Source organism: Prinia subflava, chromosome 3 (assembly GCF_021018805.1).
Source record: "Prinia subflava isolate CZ2003 ecotype Zambia chromosome 3, Cam_Psub_1.2, whole genome shotgun sequence".
NCBI lineage: Eukaryota > Metazoa > Chordata > Aves > Passeriformes > Cisticolidae > Prinia > Prinia subflava.
Window position 1 is genome coordinate 17,341,556 of NC_086249.1, and position 25,571 is coordinate 17,367,126.

The 25,571-nt window shown below is 44.6% G+C and overlaps 2 protein-coding genes across 4 annotated transcripts in view; one reads left to right on the forward strand and one right to left on the reverse strand.

The window, feature by feature from the left end:
* Positions 1–7,320, reverse strand: part of TCAF2 (TRPM8 channel associated factor 2) — a 29,635-nt gene extending 22,315 nt beyond the window's left edge. For 2 of the 3 annotated variants that reach the window (XM_063394089.1, XM_063394087.1), the window contains exon 1: positions 7,202–7,320. The gene's annotated coding sequence lies outside the window, so the exon portion shown is untranslated. The remainder of the gene's footprint in view (positions 1–7,201) is intronic. The other variant, XM_063394088.1, reaches the window with a different exon arrangement.
* A 52-nt stretch (positions 7,321–7,372) lies between these two features.
* Positions 7,373–25,478, forward strand: FKBP4 (FKBP prolyl isomerase 4). Its single transcript, XM_063394092.1, has 10 exons — positions 7,373–7,607; positions 11,044–11,188; positions 12,398–12,540; positions 16,320–16,440; positions 16,999–17,155; positions 18,170–18,260; positions 18,607–18,690; positions 19,362–19,547; positions 20,081–20,320; positions 23,468–25,478. Exons 1-10 carry the CDS (start codon positions 7,524–7,526, stop codon positions 23,564–23,566), a joined length of 1,350 nt encoding a protein of 449 aa, XP_063250162.1. The 5' UTR covers positions 7,373–7,523; the 3' UTR covers positions 23,567–25,478.
* The last annotated feature ends 93 nt before the right edge of the window (positions 25,479–25,571 follow it).

Here is a 25,571-nt window from a genome sequence, read left to right on the forward strand (position 1 = left end):
TCAAACCAACACCCTCAAGTCCTCCTTGGCAGGGCTGCTCTCAATTATTTCTCCACCCAGCCTGTACTTGTGCTTGGGATTGTCCCCCAGTTATTCTACATGGGAACAAACCACAAGACTAGGTTTGATGGTAAGATCAGCAAACGTCTTAGCCCCCACCTTTCTTCTTATCATAGGATCTGAAAGCTAACATCCTACTCTCTTTACCTAGGAACACTCCTGCTCCCTGCCATTTATCCAAAACAAGGTGTGGCCATTTTGGAAAGGATTTTAACTCTTGACTGAAAGCAATAGTGACCATGTCACAGAATTCCCAATTCCTATGTAAACACGTTTTTTTCATTTCAATTGTATTAAGCATTTCAGAGTGAAGAAGTGCACACATCAGACCCCAGACAGACACAACTACAGATGATCTCCTCTTTCTAGAGAGAGAAGGGAGAAAACTCCGCAGGAACAGAGAACATCCATGTCTAACAAGAATTGAAGAACTGAAGGAATCTGCAGAAGACTGAGCTGGCTGTCTCTCACATCAGGTAGGAGGAAACAACCACTAGACCTGGGCCCGCACAGAAGGAAGAGGAAGGTCTTGGCTCCTAGCTGCCTCCCCTCTTAACGTGGACGTAAAAATTCTCCATGATAGTATCTCGAGACAAAGATTCTGAATTCCTCGTCTTCCCTCCTGCCCCTTCCACCTCTCACCTCCAGGGAGTTCCTACTCCCCACAGAACTGAGAACACTGTGAGAGTAGGTATTGGAGCAAACATTTAAAAAAACATGCCAAATGATTAAATCTACCCTGGTCTTTCTTCTGTCCCTGGAAAAGGGACAAAAAATGTGATGGGAAGGTAACTGGGTTTCAGTAAATGCAGACTTAAGATTCCATCATATGCTGTCCCAAAGCCATCACACACAGGCAAAAGATATATGATTCAAAGGAAGGAATACTCCTTGATCCACTCAGGAAGAATATCTGTGATACAGAAGACCTGGGCAAGCTCTGAGGCTGAATATGGGAACAGATTTTGAGTAAGTGGTCAGTCATTTTCAGGTGAGTCTTTAAGGTCCCTACAAAACATGGGAGGACCTCCATGAGTAAAAATTATGGGATTGTGCAGTATCTGTGAAGTATAGGACAAAAGAGGCAAGACAGGCACTGAGATATCTCACCTGTTCAGAACAGAGGCAGCCTAAGTGAGTGAGATACACCATTTCTAGGGATTTGGCTAAATAATTTGGATTTCTGTTCCTCCTCATTAGGGTGGGCCCAGGGGTTTTCCAGTCTTTCCTCTCTTTCAGATTTGCAATCTAGCTGTCTGCACAGTAACTAAGAATCAAGAATGTTGCAAAATCTGTGAGCAGTAAGGAATTGGTGGACTCTTGCTTTTTCCTGTGTTTATCAACAAATTGAGCAAGGAGAGGAATGCTGATGTTTGGCATTTGCTGAAGAGACAAAAATACTCATTTTCATTGTCTGTTCATCAGCAATAAGGTTTTAAACTGAAAGAGGGTAGATTTGGATTTTGTAGATTTGGCTATAAGGAAGAAATTTTTTATATTAACAGTAGTGAGACACTGTAATAGTCCTAATATCCAATCTGACCTTCCTCTGACACAGCTGGAGAAAAGGGATGGAGAAGTGGGAGGAAGCCAAGCAAGAAAGCTTGCACAGGAAACGCAAAATTAGGAAAAAAATACATTAAGAAAACCTTTCCAGAGTTACATAATGAAAGAAAAAAAACCCCTCAAGTTAAATACGTCTAAGGGAAATAGAGCCAAAGGAAAAGTAGATTAGGTTGCAAATTAATGAGAACTCTAAAATTAGATCAAGAAACCAAAGGAAGCTACTGCAGGTATTTATTTATTTTTAACAATGACAGTCCTAAGAGTTATTAGGGAACAGACTGAAAATTAATAAAGACTAAAAACCAAGGATTTTTTACTAAAAGTGCAGCAGAATCAATCACACAATTACCATTACTGTGTAATTACTGTAATTGGCATTATTTTCATGTGGTACTTCACAGCAATAGATTATAAAACATTACAATTTCTAAGCCTAGTAAAATATTGCAGTGGTTTAAGCAAAAAACAACATGAATTGCCCATCCTTTCTGGTGGTGTTACCATGCACACGTTAGGGTACTCTCACTGGCTAACGGCACACAAAGAAATAGAAAATCTGAATATCTAAACATACACTTGTCCATTAATCTTAATTGCTTTCAAGGCAAGGAAAGAAAAAAATGAAAGCAACTGATGGAACATGATTGGATATTTTTTAATTAATTTTGCATTTGGAAAGGTAAATAATATCTTAATTATAATTATTTTTACTAAATTTCTATGAGTTGAAAGTTAGCTAATGAGCTATAATTGATAAAGACTGAATCAGAAGAGATGTCTATGCAAACAAGTGCTGTTTAGTATTTTTGAAAATCTACACCCGAGATCTAAAAAGGACAGCATATGTCACATAAATGAAATCACCAAATAATAGAAATGAGTGTACAGAAGCACAGAAGAAATCAGAACCTTCCTAGAGAACAATTTTTAAAAATGAGACCTTGCCTAATTGTAAGCCCCACGGCCCATAATTTTAGAAAAGCGTTGACATCTATTGGTGAACAGGGAGCTGAGCAGCTCAGAAATCCCCAGGAAATGCAGCCACAGAGCTCTTTTCCAGTCTGGTGCTGGAAGGGTTGAGTCTCATTTACATGCCTGCTGTGTAACAGCTCAGATCACTCCCCTGTAAATGTTGCTCGGTTTTAAAGCAGAGGATGAGTGAACACCGCTGCTTTCATTTGAAAAGGAGCAGAAAAGAGCTCTGATGGTCTTTGTGTGTGGGCCATGCCAATCTACTGCAGTCCGCAGTGATGTGGCCATGAATATGGAAAAACAACAACGTTATCCCTCCCAAACTAAAAGGATGGCACATGCGGGAGCAAGGGAAAGCAGGGATACTGGGACAGCTCAGTGAAGCTGAGACTGAAGAACAGGTAGGGCATAACTCAGGTGATGGGCAGCTTAATAATCTATCACAAAATACGAGTGTAGGATCAGACTGAAGAAGGTTTGTGCCCTACTGCAGACTTCAATGGCAGCACTGCTTATTGCAACAAAAAAATGCGCAATTCCATAAACTGAGCATTGCTTCCTCCTTATCACTGTTGTATTTTATGATGCAGCAAACAGAAATAATTAAAGCTGTCCCTGATCTATTAAGTCACATTCTTTTCCAGCTCAGTATAAGTGTGACACATCAACAGATGAGCATCTGGGGTTTCCTTGGGATTTCGACAGCAACCAAACAATCCCTCAGAAGAAATGTATGCTAAGTAAAAAAAAACCTAATGAGTTTACTTAACCCTTTGTTAAAACCAATCTATGTTTTAAAGCCTTACTTCAAATAATGTGGGTGCACAAATTATCGCTGTTGCCCATGGTGTATGAGCTATCTTTTTTTGTATTAGTTTCCCCAGGAAGGTCCTCACCGCACTCAAGCCACGCTGGGTTGGGCTTCTTGTTCCCTGGCCGCTGGCATCAGGGTGTCCCTGTTGATGTCTGGCTGTCTGTCCACCTGCCAGGTGGCCAGTGCCAGCTAACACAGAATGTGTGGCTTCTGCCTTTATTCCTTTCTTACACCCTGTGCTCGGCCCTGTCAAGCCAATCAAGCGTGAACCCAGTGCTCTTGATGAGCGTGGTTTCAGTTCCTGTTCCAATCACAAATGAATAGTCAGGGTCACTCCTTTTTTGGTTACTCAGTTTGCCGTTATCTCGAAATGTCATCTTTGAGCTTGTACAGACACGCATTCCTCACTTCTTTTCCCCGTTCCCGGGAGTCTGCGGTGCCAGCACGATCAGCACAGCTGGGCAAGGGAACTTCCAGGCCTCAGCGTGTCACGGTGGGGCTTTGGTCCACCCACACAGCACAGTGACTGCAGCCATGGCATACCTGGGAAGCCAACAAAGCTTTGACAGCACCCCAAGGGGCCTCCCTTCCTGGTGGGCTTTAGGCCACCTTGAGTCCCACCCTTGCCTGTGTAGGACCTGTTGATAAAGCTATGTTTGAGCTGTGTTGCCTTATGCCATCTTTTCAGTCCAAGCCTTGTTATCTTCAGCAATTCTTTACATAAACCTATTCCTAAATCTAGTGTGTTGCCGACCAGCTTTAGGTTGGCTTCATGTCCTAGGAGTCTGTTCCAGACTCTTGATGGAATTTGTTGTTTTTTCAGGACATTTTCCTGCTCGGAATGTTCTCTGCTGCTTTAGGCAATCATCTCACTTGTCTTCTGCTTTGCCTGAAAGCTATTGCCAATTTTTTTCATTTTCTCTTCACCTAAGCGTACCCATCAAGTTCTGAAATCTTTCCTTTGTGTCTGCACAATCTTTTCTTTGTATCTTCTGAGAACAGGCCTGACACGAGGCACCTTTACAATGCTGTGGTACTACAAGCAGGCCTTAGAAGAGTCTTAAAAAAGAGACTGTTCTGACTTGCATCCCCTCCATCCATACCCTACTGAAAGCATTATGGTGCTGACATCTCCCCAGACACTCACTGTCGTTTTGCTGCTGTCTCTGTCGCCTTTTCCATAAAGCCCTGCACACAGAGCCCTTCAGAGAGGCCCTCAGACAGTATCTAAACAGTCTTTGAAAAGTTACTAAGGAGCACAACTTGCAATACTTTAAATTACTTATGTAAGGGCTTGCGCTGCTGTGTTGAAAACTAGGGGATGGCTGGAAATATGAGCTGTACAACATCTTTAAATGATCTCCACTAAAAGATCTCCTTTCCTTTCTACTATTTATCATTTTATTAAACTTGGTTCTAGCATGTTTGGCAGTTGTAGATAATTTGGCACCAATTACACATACTGCGATTTTTAAATGCTGGATTATGAAGTAGAAAACACACAGCTGAAAAAGTACCAGTCCCAAACAGAAACTTCTTTGCCAAACATAAGACAGAATGACCTGCAAAGATTTATTTTAAACCAACATATAGTTGGTTTATTATTAGAAAATTTAGATGAAAAAAAATGTCAGCTGAATTGAGAGCGTAGGAGAACTCGTGTGCTAATGCTGACTGGAGATTGTAAATTTAGCACCCTACAGACTCATTAGATGAAGAATTATCTCCTGTATTTTTGCTGTGCCTCCCCCAACAAGACCTGCTAGACCTGCTGGACCAGAACCAACTTAGATGCTTCTTTCCGTGTTCCTCAGTGCATCAAGGTCTAGAGTCTGCACAGAACCAGCTTTGTACCTCCTACAGATCTAATCTGCAATCAAATAACTCATATCCATGTTAAATTGCAAACTGAGAGCAGCTAGAAGCTTCTAGACCAAATGCACGCAGAAATCGCAATCCTTTCCTTCTCTGCCTTCTCCCTCCTTACTCAGTTCGAAAGTAAACTAAAGTGCACGTTTGCAAGGGGTTGAAAAGCATGTTCTTTCTCAGGGGAAGCCTGTAGATTTTGCAGTTTACACCCAGCTGCCACAGTAATTACAAGTTCTTTCAGTCCCTTTTGCTACTGCTTTCCTCTGGCACCGGCAGAGCCCACCTCAGGCTGCCGGAGTCGGTGCGCACCGGGCACAGACACAGCTTTATGGGGGAACGGAGCAGCTCCGGTCAGGCCAGCCGCAGCCCGTACCCTCCCCGAGCAGACTCCCACTCCAGGGATCTGCGTTGGAAGCGCCGCGAGACGGCAATGCGGCTTGGAAAGGCAGCCCCGGAGACTGCGCGCCCGCCTGCGAGCCTCCTTTCACACACACGGTCACCGCTTTTGTTACTGAACGCTCAAGCACCACGCTGGACAGCAAGCAGCAAGCGCGGCGGGCGCACCGGGAGCGGGCGGCTCGGCGCTGCTCCCGCCGCCCGGCCCTTCCCGGGAGCGGGCGGCTCGGCGCTGCTCCCGCCGCCCGGCCCTTCCCGGGAGCGGGCGGCTCGGCGCTGCTCCCGCCGCCCGGCCCTTCCCGGGAGCGGGCGGCTCGGCGCTGCTCCCGCCGCCCGGCCCTTCCCGGGAGCGGGCGGCTCGGCGCTGCTCCCGCCGCCCGGCCCTTCCCGGGAGCGGGCGGCTCGGCGCTGCTCCCGCCGCCCGGCCCTTCCCGGGAGCGGGCGGCTCGGCGCTGCTCCCGCCGCCCGGCCCTTCCCGGGAGCGGGCGGCTCGGCGCTGCTCCCGCCGCCCGGCCCTTCCCGGGGGCGCGGCCCCGGCGCCGCTCGGGAGCGGAGCTGCGGGCGGAGCTGCGCCGCGCCGGCCCCGCGCCCTCCGGGAGAGCGCAGGGAGCGGGCGGGGAGGAAAGTTCAAGAACAGCCGGGAAAGGGTTCGCCCTGTGCGAGGAGTGGGCAAAGCTGCGTGGCCGGGGGCGGGTGTTCAAGGCTTGCTGGGGAAGGTTGAGCCCATTTAACACTTTCGCTTTCCTTATTTATGGCGAGGGTGATGCGTACGGTTCTAGCCTGTTTTTACATAATTGGATTTTGCAAATGATTTGGCCAAACGTACTATACCACCCGTGAGGCATGTACAGCTGCTGACTAGTCCAAAATTAGTCCGGTCTGCTAATTCCTACACATTTGTACTAATGTTCTTCATATTAAGAGGGAGCACCTATTTCTATTTATGCATCTCTAAATACTCCAGCAGCATGTTGATGCACAAATCGGTGCTACTTTATCCGAATGGATAGAGACGGGTAAGCCACAGAGCTTACACTCTATGCCCTAAGCATGTCTTTACCTTTCCTGATCGTGGGTAACAAATGGTTTTCAAGCACACGGCTCCTAATGGGACCCCAATCAAGGGATGCCCGAGCTTCCCGGGCTGCATGATCGCTGTCGGCACGGTGCTTCTGTGCCCACTTGGACTGCCTTTCCCGGGACCACCCAGTACCGCGTGGTGGGTAAAAAGAATATAAGCCATGCATCTGCACAGGGTTGCTAGAACTGAGGGCTCAGACGGGTTACTTTTATTATTAATGCAGCTTACAGTAAAGCTGTAAGGGCAAGACGCAGCAGCTCCTCCTCGCTGCCGGGCCGGGCTGCCCTGCATCACCATCGAGAGGTGGGCACACCTGCCCAGCAAGCTCGGCGCCGTAAAAGCGCGCCCTCTATCCTGTCATAAATAAGCTCTTCTTCCTCCTCCTCTTCTTCTCCTTCGCCCCCACCACCCCGGAGCGTAACGCGGCCAGGCGGCAGCCTTACCCCCGCCGTCCTCTCCGCCCCCAGGGCCGACGCACACGTTCACCCCGGCCCCTGGCACGGCCGGGCGCTTTGCGGCAGCCCGGCGCCCGCTCTAGAAACTTCTCGGTCCCTCCCTCTCCCCTCCCCTTCCTCCTCCTCCACGACAGGGGCCGGCGCTGCGGCGAGAGCAGCAGGGAAGGAGGCGTGCGGCGCCCGCCCCCACCCGCGCTGCCCGGAGCCGGAGGCGCAGCCAGGCGCTATCCCAGCCTCATCCCGGCGCTCCCCGCAGCACCGAGCCCGCCAGGCGGCCCTTCCCTGCGCAGAGGTGGCAGCGGCAGGCGGCATGACGGCGGAGGAGATGAAAGCGGACGGGGCTCCCCTGGAAGGGGTGGACATCACTCCCAAGCAGGATGAAGGCGTCCTCAAGGTACCGCGCGGCTATTCCCCATCCCCACTCTTCGCGCTAGCTCGGAGGGCTCCCCGCGGGGGCGGAAAGAGCGGGGCCATTCCTCTTGGCCTGCGAGCCGGGGCTCCCCGGGCGCCGTGGCCCCACCGGGCCCATTGTGTGCCCCGCGGGGAAGGGGACAGGCGGTCCCCGGGCATCCAGGCAGGGCTGGCGCAGCGCGGGCGATTAAACAACAGCGGCGGAGGGCGGGAGCGCGCCCCGGCTGCGCAAGCGCTGCCCGGCCGCCCGCGGGGGCTCCGCGCTCCCCCCGGCTCCCAGCGCCCCGGCCGGGGCGAGCCGGAGCCCGGGCTGCCCGCCGGGAGAGCTCGGGGTCACGGCGGGGGGCTGTGCAGGGGAAAAGCGCTTCCCGCCGCGTTCGGGCTTTCCCCCGCGGTTTAGGGGAGGATGCGGGAGGGGCAAGCGGGCCGGGCTCTCTGTCCGGCTGGCAGCGCGGGCTGTGGGGGTCCGGGCCCATCCCCGCCCCCCAGCACGTGTCCGGGGCTGGGAACTAAAGATGGAGCCCCGGCAGGACACGTGCGCTCGGTGCCCGTCCCGGCCGTGCCCGCCGTGCCCCCCTCAGGCCCCGGGCAGCCCCCGGGCAGCCCCCGGGCCCGAGGAGCGCGGCCGGAGCGGCGCGGCCGCCCCTCGGTGCCGCTGGCCGGGCAGGGCCGAGGCGGAGCGGAGCGGCCGCTCTCCTTTGTACTGGGTAGGCAGGCGATAAGGGCAGCGGGATTTATACCGTGAGGGGGAGTTGCGCGAACTTCCTCTGTCAGACGTTGCCTATTTCCATATCTCTAGAAACTTCCTTAGGCTCTACTAAAAACTTCAGCGATTATTTAGAAGCCGTGTTCAGCCGCAGTAAAATTTCGGAGTTGAGGTGTTCAGAAGGAGAAAGGGGCACCGCAGCAAAAGCAAAATTCTGGGTTTAACCTTTAGAGCCTTCTAAATTCTGGGTTCATTACGGAGGCGCTGTCTCCCTTTCAGGAGGGATATCAGGGAGCTGATTGAAGATGTTGGCTGCTCTATTCTGCTTTTCCGTGTTTCCTGCTAGTATGCTTAGGTGAGAATTTTTGGGTTTTGCACATAGTACTGTGTCAGGTCAGGGTTCTCATCTGCATGGCTGCCCAGGTCTCCCACAGCCCAGATCCCTTGAGCGTGGTAGAAGGCAGTGAGGGTCTGCCTGATTCCTGCAGGACCTACTTCTTGATGATGGAGAAGCAGCAGTTGTTTTTTCTTTTTTTTTTTCTTTTTTTTTTTTTTTTTTCTTTTTTTTTTTTTTCTTTTTTTTTTTTTTTTAAGGAAGGGGAATAGAAAACACTAGCAAACGAAGTGAGGTTGTGAAAATCACAAAAATTCAGATTGCAACATGGTAGGTAAAATATCGTAGAGGCCACGAAGTCCAGCCTTCATGGATTTTATTTTTCTTGTAATTGCTGGAGTGCAAAATGCATCTCTTGAAATCAGCCTCTAGCTCTGAACCAACCTACACCAATTTTGTTCTGGTATTTTGTAGTGATTCCAGGAGTGTGTTTAATTGCTCATTAGCTTTTCATCAGAATAGTATCCACAGTTTTGTACCTGATATTGCTGAATATGCTTGCACAACTCCTAGAGTAAGTAATTAAGTTTGCAATAAATAATTTGAAATGTCATATGAACTGAAAAATCCTGTTTCTCCATCTGAAAAGGAAATGCAAACCTTTACAGAAAATAGGATTGCCATATTCAGAAGTGAAACTTCAATCTCTTCAAAATGGAACAAAGGCAAAAGAATAAACTGAATAAATAATGAAAATGAGATATTTGTTACTCTAGAATACCTTGCTATGACACAACTAGAATATGGCATTTGATAAAAGTTTAGTCATTTCTGTTAAATGCAGTTAGTTTTTCAAAATTACATCAGACTGGCTGCTTTAAAGTGCTAGTTTGCATCTGCTTTATATATATCTATGCCTAAACTTGATGTAGGTTAGGTTGCTTACCTGATTCATGTGTTTTTCTTATACTTCTCTGTTTCCTTATCTCTGTGAGAGTGGTTGCTTCAACTTTTGCCTTCCTTGGGGAGACATCAGTGGATTAGTTTTGTAATGCTAATAACTGCCGTGGTGCTGGTGAGGGGTAAAGGCATGGTGTGCTGTGTAAGGTCAGATATCCCTTTTCAAGTTGAGCATCCTTTCCTTAGAGAACAGCAGGCAAGATTTTTTCTAGGTTTTCTTTGTTTGTGAGGGATTTTTTTGTTTAATTTATGCTTTCAGTTTTAACCTTTAATCTTGTTAGTCTCACAGAAGGTGTGATGGTGAAAGTTTAGTTTTGGATGGAGGGTCCTGGCATTTCAGCTGTATAATCAGTTGCAGGGATGGTGGGAGATTGACAGTGGTGGGTTGCAGGAAACTGAAATTGTGAAAGAGACTCCCAAAGGTCTGTGTCCTTCGGTGAAAAATGTGATTGGTACAGAAAGATGATATTTAAAGGAGGGATGCTTTGTTTCTGTCCTTGAATAGACTTTTATCTTCTATAACAGAATGCTTTCCAGATCTCCATGATGCAAACAAATAGGGTCCTCCATTGATCCCCTTTTGCCTGGCTAAGATAATGCAGACCTTCGGCTTGAGGCTAGATGGTTTCAATCTATATTGGGAAAAATTCAGGTCTGAACTTCAGGAATCCTGTTATAGGCAAGGTCTCACATCCTTGCCTGTGAGATATGTCACTATTATTCTGTAATTTCATATAAACTTCAAATGAACACCAGAGAAATTGTCCCCACTTTCTGAGCAGTGTGGGTTTAATACTTGTCTTGCTGGGCAGGCTGGGGAACACCTGAGAAGAAAATCAAATCCTTGCTTCTGTATGTGAGACAGGGGTGGTGTCATCCCTGTCAGAATTGTGGGGAGACAAAATTATTGTGATAAATAATTTTGAGGTGTTAACTCTGTAGGCTGATAGAAGTAACCTGCCTGGGGTGAGACACTGCTAGCCTTCGTTAAACTGCCTGGTTTAACTGGAATAATTTCAGATTACATGTTGGAATAGACTTTGTGTGGAAATAACCACCTCGTTCTCTTGTTTAAGTGCTCTGCCTAGAGCACTGAACTCAGGCTTGATAATATAGAGGTGATGAGGCAAATACTTTATTCAAGAAAAAAAAGAAAACCCTGCCTAATGCAGAGATCTGGTGCCAACTGTTGCCTGTGAAATTCTTGTATCACAGCACAGCCATCTTGAGGTTCTGCATTTGCAGCACTGCTAATCTGCAGAAAGAACAGCCAGTCCATTTCCAGGTGACTGAAGGAGATCTGCAAATCCTTTGTCTACTAAGGATGGTAACACACGGATCTAGGTAGTTGTGATTGGTGTCCAGGGGGCAGGCAGACTTGATTTCCATGATGTTAATGCTGATTGCTGTTTTTCTCAGGTTGTCAAGAGAGAAGGCAGTGGGACAGAGTCTCCGATGATAGGTGATAAGGTGACCGTCCATTACACGGGGTGGCTTCTCGATGGCACAAAATTTGACTCCAGTCTGGACAGAAAAGACAAATTCTCATTTGACTTGGGAAAAGGTAATATCTTGGTTTTGGTGTGGGTCAGTTTTGGTAATAATCGAGACGGGATTTCCTTATGTGGCTCCTTTGCTTTTCAAAATTGATTCTTAAACTTGTTTTCAGAGTTTATTCTCTGAGAATGGCCCCGTTGGAATGTCTTGGAGATTTTTCTCCAAGAAAAGTGTAGCCCCTTGAGAGGCCTGCTGAAGAATTCACAGGCCTCAGACAAAGCACTCCAGGGGAGCAAATCTGTCCTGAAATACAGAGATAAAGGGTAGTTAAATAACCAGAATATGCATTTTGTTGCTTGGGTTTTTTTTGGGGGGCAGACCTCAGTTCAGGAGTGTTTAATTGTGACCAGATACTGGGACAGGGTAGACAGAGGCAGCTATCTCATGATGAAACATACTCTCTTTTCCACAAAATTCTTAAGTTAACGCAAATATGAATTTTTGAGCAGTGCATCTCTTCATTATCAAAATCTTTCATCTTTTGAAAATCTAAGTGTTGTTGTTCCAACAAATTTTATAACTCAATCTTGTGTTCTTCCCTGGAAATTCCTTACCTTCTACCTTTCAAAAAATAGATAATATCTCCTTCTTAAAAAAGAGGTAAATTAATTGTACTGCAATTTGAGATGATATTAAGGATACCTATCAATACTATAAGACTAATAGAAAGTCTGTTTTATGAGTCAAAAGGAGCAGCAATTAGGAGAGCTTGAGTAAGAGAGGGAATTTTGTTACAACTTTTCTTCCCTTTGAAGGGAATGCTGCTACTTTCTTCCCCCTTTCTGTTACAAATGTGTGTAACTTTTAGTTACCACTGGTGCTGGTTTTTTGCCAGTTGATAAAGTCCAAACAGAAAAGGCTCTTGGCTTGGATTGTTTTCAAAACAGGAGCAGACAATCTCTCACCCTAAGGCCTTCCTCTCGGAAGAGTTTATTGTTACTTCCTCACACTTGGGACTGTGCCAAGCACTTCAGCTGGTGTCTGTGTTCTGGTATTCTATGAAAAGAGTTGTTACACCTAGAATGAAGATGTTTGGGCCAGATTTGGGTCCCTGGGAAACTTTAGAATTTGATTAGGCTTAAAACTGGTGTACATAAACGAGTGAGCACAAGCTCTTCAGTATTTCTGCTGCCTTAGCTTTTGTATACCGAAAGTGATGATGCTCAGTTTCACCTGGTGATGCTTTTCATGTGTGATTGGCATTTGACTTGTACAGGTGAGGTGATCAAAGCATGGGACATTGCTGTGGCCACTATGAAGATTGGTGAAATCTGTCGGATTACATGTAAACCAGAATATGCCTATGGCTCAGCTGGGAGCCCCCCAAAGATACCTCCCAATGCTACACTGATTTTTGAGGTAAGTGAGAGATGGTCACTCAAATTGTATGCTTGAAAAAAATGTGTGATGCAATATCCTTTCAAGACAGGTTTGTTACGTTGTCTAAGGAAAATAATATGGTCAGTTTTGGGTAGTGTGGACAGAGCTTTAGTCTGGCTGCCACTGCTCTGTAATGGCCTTCTCTTTGAGTTTTTAAAACACCTAAATGATCTTCAGTGTTCAGTTTTAATTTTGCAATTATGAAGTGATTTGCAGCAATAAAGAGCAGGCTGGGAGGGCAGACTATTTCAGTGATAGCCTGAAGTAGTTAAGAAAATGAAATCTTTAATCCACTTCATAACACTTAGAGTAATGATATATTAAATATTGTGAGGTTTTCAACAACAGGAAGAACAATTAATGCCCTCAATAATACATTTTTTATACTTACTTGTGTTTTCTTTACAACATTAACATTATCTTTTATGAGCTATTTGAGGGAGAAAAGAGGTAATTGCCCCATGTAAACTGCTAGAATACATATTTGAACAGCCCTGCAATTAGGAACTCTTCTGTAGAGCTGAGCGTTTCAGTCAGCCTTAAAGCACCATAAAACCAGTTTGGATTCATGTTGCTGTTTCATTGCCAAAGTCTCTCTGTGCATTCAGGCTACACTGATCAATCTTGCCACCTCAGATGAAGTCCTGTGCACTCACTCAGTCCAGTCTCTGTGACAGACTCTGCATCTTGGGTTTGGCAGCTGGGTAACCCAGTTTGACAACTCACGTGGCCAGCTGCTCTCCTGGAGATGAGCTGCATGTCTTGATGAGCATGGAGTTATCCCTGGTGTCTCTCAGTCTCACCACAAAAGGAGAGATTTTATTTCCTACTGATCTTAAAAGTAATTTCCCCCCACATCTTCCCCCTCCTTCCCCAAAGGGGGTGGAAGTAGCAGCTGTCTTGTGTGGTATTTCAGAAGTGAGAATGGTTGCTCAGAATGCTGAGGCTTGTGTTTGATTTTTCCATGTAGGATGACATTAAAGCTGTTTCTGGAGCGCACCCTGACAGTCTCAACAGGGTTTGGAGAGGATGTATTTTTCTTACTGTTGAAACAGTTCAATTTGCCAACAATTGCTTCAAAATAAATTCTACCTGAGAGAGGGCAAACTCTTTTTTAAGTGTGATTTTTAAAGTTACTTTGCTCTAAAGCACTTAATCAATGGACTGGAATCCTACAATTGGGGACATAGGAAAGTTTTAAAACTGATGATTGCTCTGAGATTGAACATTTTATCTAATAGCTGAGAAAGGTGAAAATAGCTTATGGTGTAAAGACTGAAAGTCTGTTTAGATTTTGTTGGAAACAATGAGCATCTGTTGATAAGGGTAAATTATACATAGAATCATTTAGGTTGGAAAAGACCCTCAAGACCATGGAGTCCAATCATAAATCTGACACTGCCAAGTCCATCGCTAAACATTAACAGGAGTGCTACACTGAAATATCCCTGGGAAGGGTGACTCAACCCCTTCACTGGGCAGCCTGTTCTAATGATAATATCCATTCTAAACCTCTCCTGGTGCATCTTCAGGCCATTTCTTCTTGTTCTGTGACTTGTTACTTGGAAAAAGGGACTGACACCATCTGGCAACAGCTTCCTTTCATGGAGTTGTAGAAAGTGAGATGGTTCACCCCAAGATCCTTTTTCTCTCCCAGCTCCCTCAGCAGCTGCTCATAGGACTTGTGCTCCAGAACCTTCCCCAGCTCTGTTGCCCTTCTCTGGACATGCTCCTTCCATGCTCAATGTCCTTCCTAAACTGAAAGGCCCAAAACTGAGCACAGGATTTGAGGTATGGCCTCACCAGTGCCCGGTACAGGGGAACAATCACTGCCCTGGTCCTGCTGGCCACACCATTGCTGATACAGGCCAGGTGCCATTGACCTTCACGTAATTGGATATTGAGTTTGCTTTGCATTTTGATAGTGTATTTGCATTTCTTTCTTTTTTTTTTCCCATGGACTTACTGTTAGCAGGTAGTGTCCACTAAGGGATGAGAGCTTACTCACTTTGAGTACATCAAAATTAATACCATTATTTCTGAAAAATAGTATCATGTAGAGCTGTCCATAAACAGCATTTTCTTACATAAATCTGTAGTTACTCATGGCTTAGTTGTATTGGCTCAAACTACACGTGTTGGAGTGCTGTGAGCCTCTGTGCAAGTGATACCAGGTGTAATCAGGGCTGAGCTGGTGATTGAAATGCAAGCTAAAAGCTCAAGGCCTTCTACCTTGGCAGCACAGTGGGGCATTCTTAAGGGCTTAGCACCACTACAGAGGATGCACATGGACAGCAGAAAGCAGAGAAGCTTTCATTGTCCTTTAACAAGAGGCAATGCCTAGCATGGGGATAAATAAACACATGATCTGCAAGATGGGATTTGTTCCATCAGACTACTGCTGGGTCCCTCTGATATGGTCACCCAGGTTATTCACTTCCCACTGGGCTTTTCTTGATGCTGCCAGTCTGGCCCCTCCATTTTCTGGGTGTGCTCTTAGATAAAAGTAGTGTTTCATTCATGAGTTTTGATATCCCCTAATGCCTGCCTGAGCAGTTATGTTGAAGGGAAGAGGGGAGAAAATAAAAGCACCAAAGCTGCCTATGATGGTTTGTGCTTCCCTAACTTTTGAAATAGCCCAAGGCTCACTGGCTACAAGAAGTAAGCAGTGCTGGGTGTGTGCTGATCAGGTGTGTGGGTTGGAGCTTAGATGCAGAAATTTTTCCCAAGTTTAATTAGGCTAAAGTAGTTTCTGGCTAGTGTGACTCTCAAGTAGCTAAAGTCTCTTTAAATTTCCACTTTTTTAGTTTTACTTAGATTTACTTTTTGTTACTTAATACAATATCAGCAGGATTCTTTTGCAAGTGCCTATCACCATACCAAAATTTTGTAAAAGCTCCTTTACAAAAGACCCTCTAAAACTTACATTAAGAGATTTTGTACCTGTATCATCACACCAGCATTTCTTTATGACATGAAATAATGCAAGTCCTATGATTTGGAAGTTTTTTGGGGTTGTTGTTTTTTTTTTTTTTTGATCTGGTGATGGTTTTGTTTTTTCTTCCTCATGATTGCTTTTGCTGAGCACTAGAAATAGATAGATTATTCCATAGAATAGTATTGCTCAGGTCGGGGAAAAAAAAAGGGGAGGTACACACCTGTATGGTCATCAGTAGGATGTTCAGCAATGACTTTTTTCAGACTGACTGAAGAGAAAGACCAGAATATTATTTGTTACTAGGTAACAGTTAAAATAAAAAGTGGAAGTCCTGGTAGATATTCAATTCCTTCTAAATTCCAGTTACCTCAAGTCCAGTGTCAGGAACCTCAGTGTCAGCATTAGCTCTGAACTTTTTTTTTAAATGAGGTAGTCTAAACAATGCTGATTATAATGGCTTGCTTTTTTGTGCTTAGGAGTAGTTTTCGCTATTGTTTTAATCAAACATAGGATAGTTTTTGGGGTTTTTTTCTTCAATTCATAGCAGCAATGACAAATATCTTTTGTAACTAGACTGTTTTCCTGTGTCATTGTGATATTCCCACTTGAGACTATGATTTACGTTTCCTTGGGAGGGCATGTTGAGATTCAGAGATTCAGACTGGATACCTGTCTTCTACATGAATGCTAGCTCTTGAAAATCTTACATAATTCGTCACAGCAGTGAGTTTAAAGTTTCAAAGATCTCAGGAGAACAAATCCTATGAGTTACTAAATTGGTCTAATGAGAATAAATGCAAGGTTTTTCTTCCCTGCACAGATTGAACTTTTTGAGTTCAAGGGCGAGGACCTCACTGATGAAGAAGATGGTGGCATCATCCGAAGAATCCGCAAAAAAGGGGAAGGCTACTCCAGGCCCAATGAGGATGCACTTGTAGAGAGTAAGTGTGTTGGTACCCAAATAGTGAATGGATTTGCTCTGTGGGATGGCAGAACCGTTTCACATTCTACAACTGCACGTCCTGAGGGAGAGGAATACGTGGCTTCTCTTTTCTGTACCAAGTAACTTAACCTAGAGTAAGCTTTCCTTCTCCTGTTTCTAGTAAGGTTTACATTTTCCAGCAGCAACTGTGTTTTCTGGTGATACTGAATCTGTTGAAGTGCTTATCTGATCACAAAAGGTGATAGTCTCATAGTTCCATTTGCTGAGGAACAGGAGGGAAAGTCATTCTGGCACTAGTCGTCAGAGTGGAAAAAACAAACACTTCAATGAAAAAAAAAAAAGAGGTATTGTTAAATTTAACAGCAGAAATTCTGTTTGCTGCCAGCAGCTGCCATGCCATAGGTAGCTGCTCAAAGAGAAAAAACTGTTTAAAGGAGGCTTTGGCACTTTGTGTATGCTGCCTGCATAGAACTCCCTGTGCACCCTTGGGTACCTGCCCACTGCCATACCTAGATACCTTCTCATTTCTCTCTGTTATTCTGGTTTTTGTTACCAGTCCAGTTTGAAGGCCGGCACGGAGATCGTGTTTTTGACAAGCGGGAGTTGCGGTTTGAGATTGGGGAAGGGGAAAACTTCGATATCCCTCACGGTCTGGAGAAAGCAATTCAAAAAATGGAGAAATCAGAGGAATCTGTGTTCTATCTCAAACCCAGGTATGCTGTTTCAGGTGTTTGATACAGGAAGGGCTTGTACTAATCATCTGGCAAGAAAGAAATGTGTTGTTATAGTGCCTTTCAGCTTTTTTCAGTGCTGTGGTAAAAACTTGTATTGGCCCCAAAAAATGGATGTATGAGAAGTATCAAGCTAAGATTGCTTTGCCACTTCACAGTGAAGCAGTAGCAGTCCAGAAAAAATTTACTTAAGTTTCTGTAATGTTGACCTCTGAATATTTTTAAAAAATGTTGTTGCTCTCTAACTTGGATTTTTGTGATTCCTCTTCATGACTGCTTACTGTAAAAGAGCATAGACTTGGATATAGGCAGAATTTTCTCTTTACAGTGTGAACACATCTGAAACGAGTAGAGGTGCACAGATTGTTTTCATCAAACTTTATTTCAGTTTTTAATGAGTTTTTTTAAAAACTGTGACTGAGCCTGATGGGAGCAGAAGAGGAAAGCAATCTGATCTAGAGGGTTTTCCTGCTAATGTGCAGCTTCTTACTGGAGTTGCACCTGCAGTACCTTTCTGTAGGCATTTCCTGTTTATCAGCTGGTTAGCAGTGTGTTAAGTGTACAGCTGCTCACTTAATCTTGGTATTTGTCTTTGCTTTTCTAAGAATAGAACTAAAGTACAGGTGCTCTGAAGGCAACACTCAGTTTCAGATCAGGAATATTGAATATGATAGGTGTAATTTGAAAGTTGATTGTTTTGGTTTGGCTTTTGTTTGGATTAAGGGATTACTTGTTTTTCCTTGAAGTAAACTAAACTAATAAATTAATAGGAACTGTTCAAAGATTTTTGAAGTCAACACCACGTTTCTTTGTGCTAATTTTAGAATCGTACCTAGAATTCTTCAAGCCTTTGTCTTGTAATAATAATTTATGTGCATCCCACATTTGCATAGAGTTTTTGTCTCCATCTTCCTATGTAGCAAATATAGCTTGCTGGATAGTTCTGAACACTATTCTTTATAATTTTTGTTTCTCCTTCCCCACCCCCATTTACAGCTATGGTTTTGGAAGTGCTGGGAATGAGAAATTCAAGATCCCTCCAGACGCAGAGCTGCAGTATGAAGTGAAACTCAAAAGCTTTGAAAAGGTGAGAGCAAGAGATGAAATCCCAAAGAGATCCAGGGGTGGGGGAAAAAGTGGGAGTGCAGCTTAAACGATGACAATGGAATCCTTGAATGGTGATGTGAAACAGGGAGGCCACTGTTGCCAGAGATGATGGTGACATGCTGGGAGCTCTTGGCTGAAATGATCCTTGTTCTGCCTGTATCCCTGTCTTTGCCATCTCTCGTGCTCTAGGCTGGTTTCCATTAGCAGTGCAAAGCTCTTCTTTGCCACACTTATCTCAACCATACTGTTAGTGGGGAACACCATGGCTACTTGATTTTCCCTAGAAGTTGTGTTGAAGTTGACTGGAATTGTTCCTGTTTGGGTAGGCTAAGGAGTCCTGGGAGATGAACACGGATGAGAAGTTGGAACAGAGCTGCATTGTGAAGGAGAGAGGCACTCAGTACTTCAAGGTTAGTTACAGTCCCCAAGTAATAATAGCATTTCTTAGCCCATGTCATGAATTAATAATGATGTTTACAGCTCCTGTCATTTCTGAGTGGTGTTCGTGGTATTCTGTGAGATTTTACTGGGAGAACTGGAGGGAAATGTGTCTTAAAAAAAAACGAAACTCAGTTGGGTTGTCCAAAGAACTAACTCTGCAGGGAGCTCTCTGTTAGAGCTGTTTGCTGTATCTACAGATAACACTGTGGGGTGTACAGTGTTTCAGTTCCTGCTGTGGGATGGTGAACAACATTCATTTGGGTAGAGATGTGTGGAGAAGCTATTTAAAGCAAATTGACGAACTAAAGGAAGAGTTTCCTGTTATCTTTGTATTGCATTTTCAGAATGCCCCATCTTCCCTTCTTTTTGCATCAAAAGTTGAATATAAAGGTAGGAGTTCAGTGAAGTATCAATGCTGGCATATACCTCTGGCTCTAGTGAGGAACCATTTAAGTATTCCTAAAGATTTTCTGATCCTGTGCAGGAATGGCTCTCAGAAGAAGTGTATTTTTGATGATGGAAGTTACTTTTTGATCCAATGGGGTTTTTTAGATCTATTGCTCAAGGCAGGCAAAAAGGACGAGAGGGAGAAAAAGTTACTGCGCTGAGCTGTGTGATAATTGAACTGCCTTGTTTACAGGAGGGGAAATACAAGCGGGCAGCATTGCAGTATAAGAAGATTGTGTCGTGGCTGGAGCACGAGTCAGGACTCTCCGAGGAGGAAGAATCAAAAGCCAAAAGCCTGAGGCTTGCTGCCCACCTTAACTTAGCTATGTGCCATCTCAAGCTAAAGGAATACTCCCAGGCTTTGGAGAACTGCAACAAGGTAGTAGGAGTTCTTAAACTGCACAAGCAGTCTGACAGGTTTCTCTCTTGCTTTAAAAATTTTAGGGACAACAGGCCATGTGATGTTTGGTCTTTCTTACCAGCTGTCGTTTGGTAGTACAGAATTTTTAGTGCACTCAAAATATCCAACAGATTATTTTCATAACTAGTGCCCTTCAAACATCTTTTACTAACTTGCTGCTACACTGAGAATATTCAAGTATTTAGAAATAAGAAACCCTTGAGATGTGGTGAAAGTAGTCATGTTGGCAAAGGTCTTTCAAGGAGCAGGATTAGTGCCTGACTAAATCTTAGACTTGCTGGTTCTCTTGTCAAATAGCCTACTGTATTCATTCCTCTTTGTACTTACTTTTACTGTGTTCCACTCACTTCATTAGTAAGCCCTGACAAGACTCCTAAGTCTAAATCAGAAGGTACAGTTCCTAGCAGTCTCTGATGTTCTGACTGCATATAATTTTTATAAAAGGAAAATAATCAATGTATTTGGGTTGGCTTTGGTTTTTTTGAATGCAGGCACTCGAACTGGATAGCAACAACGAGAAAGGGCTCTTCCGGCGTGGAGAAGCTCACTTGGCTGTCAATGACTTTGAGCTGGCCCGAGCAGATTTCCAGAAAGTGATACAACTTTATCCAAGTAACAAAGCTGCCAAAGTGCAGCTGGTGACTTGTCAGCAAAAAATACGGGAGCAGCATGAGAAGGAGAAAAAGATGTACGCCAACATGTTCCAAAGGCTTGCAGACAAAGACCTAAAGGTAAGTAACATTACTCTGAAGATTACAGGAGGTGGTGTCATGTGTTAGACAAGGAACAGTGGTTTAGGCTCTCAGCTTGCTTCTTATTACAGATAATTACAGCAGGAGAACACTCAAGTAGTTTCCTTTGGGAGTAGGAGTGGAAAAATGCCAGCAGTCAAAATGATTGGGCCATCTTGTTTGAACACAAAAACCAGCAGTACCAAGCATTGCACAGAAAGTTTTTACCTTTTTATGTCAACTGAGTTTGCAAGAGAGCAGTGTTAATCAGAAAGCAGTTGAAGTGATGAAGTGCAAACATGGCAGTGTTGTTGAACTGAAAAAAGCACCTTTTCCTCTAGAACCTGTTGCAAAGAAGAGGCTGTTCTGGAGCCTGGGGTGTCCATCTAGTGAGAACTTGTCTGTCACACAGAGAGTGCTGAGCACCATCGTGCTTGCCACAGAGACATTAGGATGTGGTCGATAGTCTCCATTACAGATGTCACAGATAAATTATGAAGTGTCAGAAGATTCATTGTTCTGCTGTATGGATGTTTTTTTTTTCTAACAAGCTTTCACTAGAATTTTAGTAAGTACTAGTTCAGTTCATAATGGCAATACGTGAATACAGGTTGTAACAAGATTGTATCAGCTAGCAAGAAACATTTCAGGTTACTAGTGAGAATCACATATCCTAAGAAAACATTCTGGTCCTTTTCCTTAAATCTGATGGTCTAGAAGAAGAAGATAGACCTGTAACTTCTCAGATAAATCTGGGATTTATATCAGACTCAAATTTCCTCACTAACACCAGGGAGTGTAGAAACTTGTATCTTGTGAGGTTATTTTCACCTTTCCAGAATATGCGTGGAAAATATAAAAAATTGTTGGATATTGGCACAGTATTTTCCTTTAGTTGACTGTGTCGTTGAGTCTTCCCAGAGGCATGGTGTCCTCAGATGAGTGTATCCTGACAGTTCAGATGTTTCAGACTGTCAGCTGACAATTTCCTACATGAAATGTTTCACTCTGTCTGTTCTTTTTTTTGGTTAAAGCAGCCCGATGTCCACAGTCTTTGCTTATCTGAGCTTAAAAGAAAGTAGTCTGTCCTTCTAGACATAGTGATGTAAAGCCACACATTATTTTAATTTTGGTAGGCTTTAATAAAAATTCTCAGAAAGATGAAGATACAGCAACTAAACTAGAATTATTTCACTGTTGGGCATCTTCACTTTTGAAATGGCAGAATTTAATTGCCAGCTGTCAGGCTCTGTCCTTAAGGTTCCTTTCAGCTAGCACAGCTGCTGGGAATATGGCTTCCTCCACTGGGTGTGGGATACAGCAAGATCTGTTTAGATAGGAAGAGGGGATTGCTGAAACAAGCTATGCCCACTAGAAGTACAAAAGCCTTTGTGATTTCTTCAGCTCCTAAGACAGATAAGTGGCAGAGTAATATTCTTGGCAAAAGGCAGACTCGTAGTTTTTGCACTGCAGACTGCTTGGGGTATTGGAAAAACATGGCACTTCGTCCCAATTTCCCTATCTGCTTGGGGCAGAATCACTTTAAAGTTGTAGAATCCTTTAGGTTGGACTCCAACAAATGAAATGTTTGGCATGTAACAGTAGACACAGGATTCAAGGTGTGGCCTCACCACTGCCAAGTACAGGAGGACAATCCCTGCCCTGGTCCTGCTGGCCACACTGTTGCTGCTACAGGCCAGGGTGCCACTGGCCTGGTGAAGTCTTCCCAAAAAGTTAAATGATCTTGGGAATGTGCAATGTGCTGGGTTTTTTTCTCTGAGCCAGCTGGCCTGCCTTAAATGGATATGGTTTTATATGAATTGGGACTGATGGAACTATGAATTGTAAAGGATGCTTACTCCCTGGGCCAGTCTTGGGGTAGTTTTCCTGTTACTGCCTTGATAGTGCTGCTTTACTCTAGCAGTGTCTCTTAGTGGTGGTGTAGTAGAAGTTTCAAAGTTCTGGAGAAGAGAGTTTGCTTTCTAAAGGTCTGATTGCTAAGAAGACAAGCTGGACTGCAGTTCTGATGTTCCTGACAGTCTGTTAAATTCAACAGACACTCTTGTATCAGTAGTTAATTTCATTAATTTGAAATGTTCACATATGTGAAGTATTTTTGAAGGTCAGGGTGTTTATCACTTTATCCTAAGCCCGGGATTGCTAGCCATCAGATTTTCTGTGGAGAGAAGACTTAGCTCTTGTGTGCTTTATGGAATGCTTCTAAGGATGAAAAATTGACCTTTGGTGCATAAATGTTCTCTAAAATATGGTTTTGTGTTGCAGCCAGGTCGGTGTAAGACTTTAAGGATTCTGCCCCTTTCCCCCCTCCCCTTCCTCTCTCCCAGCATTGCATGCTTAAGACTTTGCTTGGTTTTGTCTGGTTCTCATCGAAGATCATCATAAAACAAATGGCTCAAAATACTGGGCTGACAAGTGGAATAGCAATTTAATTGCAGTAGGTTTTGAGATGAGCAAGCCAGGACATTTTTACCTCCCCTTACTGTGCTTGAAAAATACTGCAAGGTCAGGATGTGCTGGTAATGTCCTGTTGTAAAAGCCGACCTTGCAGCCCTACCTCATGGCTCTCTTCCTCTTTCATGAGGAAGAAGCGTAAGGAGATGCCTTTAGAGCAGCCACATTGTCAGATCATATTTCCTTCCAGTTGAGCTCTTGCACAGCACATCCAAATCTCTGTTGTTGAGTTTGAAGTGTCTCTTCACAAAACCAGTTGTCCAATGAAGATAATTCTTATGCTGAGTGCAAGTGTGCCTCATACAAATTGGGTCGGGGTAGGCCATGGGAATGGCTGAAAATGAATGACACTGATACTGAAGCAGGCCAAAAGCAGTTCCTGCAGAAGCTTTGCAAATGAATTTCAGTTAAAAGACTTCTAAGAAATTGTTCCGAGGCAAGTGGGTGCAGGCCATATTAAGAATCATAACCACCTAATGCCACTATTATATTTAGCCTCCTCTACACCGCTTCTGGTTTCTTAGATGCGTGAATTTTTTTAGTTTCTCTTGGCTGAAGATCCTAATACCTTAATTCAGTCTGTCAGACAAGCTTTCCAAGTAGTAAGAATCAAACAATGTTTGTGCTAGCAATTATGTATAACATATTAATATATTTTCTTGTCTCTCTGTTTAGTCATCTGCTACTCTTCAGACAAGCCACACCGAAGATGCAGAAATGAAAGATGCGCAGAATGGAGTTGAAGATAAATCAGAAGTTGAAGCAGAAGCATAAACCCCCCCTCCCTATTCCATTAGTTTTGTAAATGAAAGAATTTCCAGTGAATTAGACCTTTATTTTTCTACCTGGTTGGATAGTGGCTTCAAGGGAGCAGAGGCTGAAGCCACCATGCCACAGTCAGTTACAGAAGCTGAGTGGCAGCATAAATCTGGTTTAATCCTAGTGACTTTATTTATTCATTCAGCCTCTGTTACTGTTTGGGTTCTGTCTGGATTTGCTCTGCTTGATTTGCATTTTCATAGAATCATAGAATGGCTTGAGTTGGAAGGGACCTCAGAGATCTAGTTCCAACCCCCTGCCATGGACAGGGAAACCCTTCACTAGACCAGGTTGCTCAGAGCTCCATCCAGCCTGGTCTTGGACACTTCCAGGGAAGGAGCATCTACAGCTTCTCTGGGCAGCCTGTTCCAGTGCCTCACCACCCTCTGAGTAAAGAATTTCATCCAAATACCTAATCTTAACCTGCCCTCTTTCAGTTTGAAGCCATCCCCCTTTGTGCTGTCACTGCTTGCCCTTGTAAATAGTCTCTCTCCATGTTTCTTGTAGGCTCCCTTTAAGGTACTGGAATGCAGGCTTGGTCACCCCAAAGCCTTCTTTTTTCCAGGCTGAACAATCCCAGTTCTCTCAGCCTTGTCTCATAGGGAGAGATGCTTCATCCCTATAATCATCTTGGTGGGCCTCCTCTGGACTTGCCCCAAAAGATTGATGTCCTTCCTATACTGGGACCCCAGAGGTGGATGCAATGTTCCAGGTGAGGTCTCACCAGAGTAGAGGGTCAAAATCCCCTCCTGCCCCTGCTGCACAAACTGCTGTGGATGCAGCCCAGGTTACAATTGGCCTTCTGGGCTGTGAGTGCACATTGCCAGCTCATCTCCAGCCTCTCATCCAACAGCACCCCCAAATCATTCTTGGCAGGGCTGCTCTGGATCTGTTCATCCCCCAGCCTTTATTGGTACCATGGGTTGCCCCAACCCAGATGCAGCACCTTGCACTTGGCCTTATTAAATCCTCCTAAGTTTTCACGTGGGCCCACTTGTCAGGCTTGTCCAGAGGTTGCTCTGGGTGGCATCCTGTCCTTCAGGCATGTCAACTGGACGGCTCAGCTTGGTGTCACCTGCAGATTTGCTGAGGGTGCACTCTTACCCCTTTCATCCATGTCATTGATGAAGATGATAGTAACACTGGTCCCAGTATAGACCCCTGAGGGACACCACCTGTCACTGGTGTCCATTGGGACACTGAGCCGTTGACCACCAGCCTGTAGATATGACCATCCAGCCAATTCCTTACCATCAAACAGTCCACCCATTGAATCCATCTCCAATTTAGAGAGAAGGATGTTGTGGGGAACTGTGTCTAAGGCAGAAAATTACAGAAATTGAGGTAAATGACACCTGTAGCCCTTCCCTTGTCCAGTGGTGGAGTCACTCCACCACTGAAGACCATTAGGCTGCTGAGATGGGACTTGCCCTTGGTGAAACCTTGCTGGCTGTCCCCAGTCACCTCCTTGTCCTCCATGTGCCTTAGCATAGCATCTAGGAGGATCTGTTCCATGATCTTCCCAGGCACAGAGCTGAGGCTGACAGGTCGGAAGTCCCCGTTTTGTCTTTGTTTCTTTCTGGTTCCAGCTTACTTTATTCCTAGGCTCTGCTTTCTAAATTTATCTCCTTCATTTGCTTCAAGTAATCAGGTTTTTCAGGAGTCCTCACGCGAGACTTGAGAACAAATTGGCGCTCCCAGTTCTTCTGCCTTGGGATTGGCCTCTTTCCCCCTGATCAGTAGGGAGTCCCTTCCATTAAGTATTGTAACCTTTCTTGTATGCCTCCTCTTTGCAAATTGCTGAAGGTGAAGACTGTGAAGTCACAGCTTAAGTAATAAAGCTCCAATTAAACTCAAGAAAACTGAACTTTTCGTGGGTTTTTATTGGAATTTTGCACAGAATTGAGAGGATTTACTGTCCTTTGGTCATTCAGTGTTTTCTTGTCCACATAGCCAGTGT

Excerpts from the sequence above, each read along its gene's own strand:
- FKBP4 (XM_063394092.1), top strand. The coding sequence starts at position 7,524 with ATGACGGCGGAGGAGATGAAAGCGGACGGGGCTCCCCTGGAAGGGGTG. Across the intron at positions 18,261-18,606 it reads AACTCAAAAGCTTTGAAAAG|GCTAAGGAGTCCTGGGAGAT; the intron begins GTGAGAGCAAGA and ends CTGTTTGGGTAG. Across the intron at positions 19,548-20,080 it reads CTTTGGAGAACTGCAACAAG|GCACTCGAACTGGATAGCAA; the intron begins GTAGTAGGAGTT and ends TTTTGAATGCAG.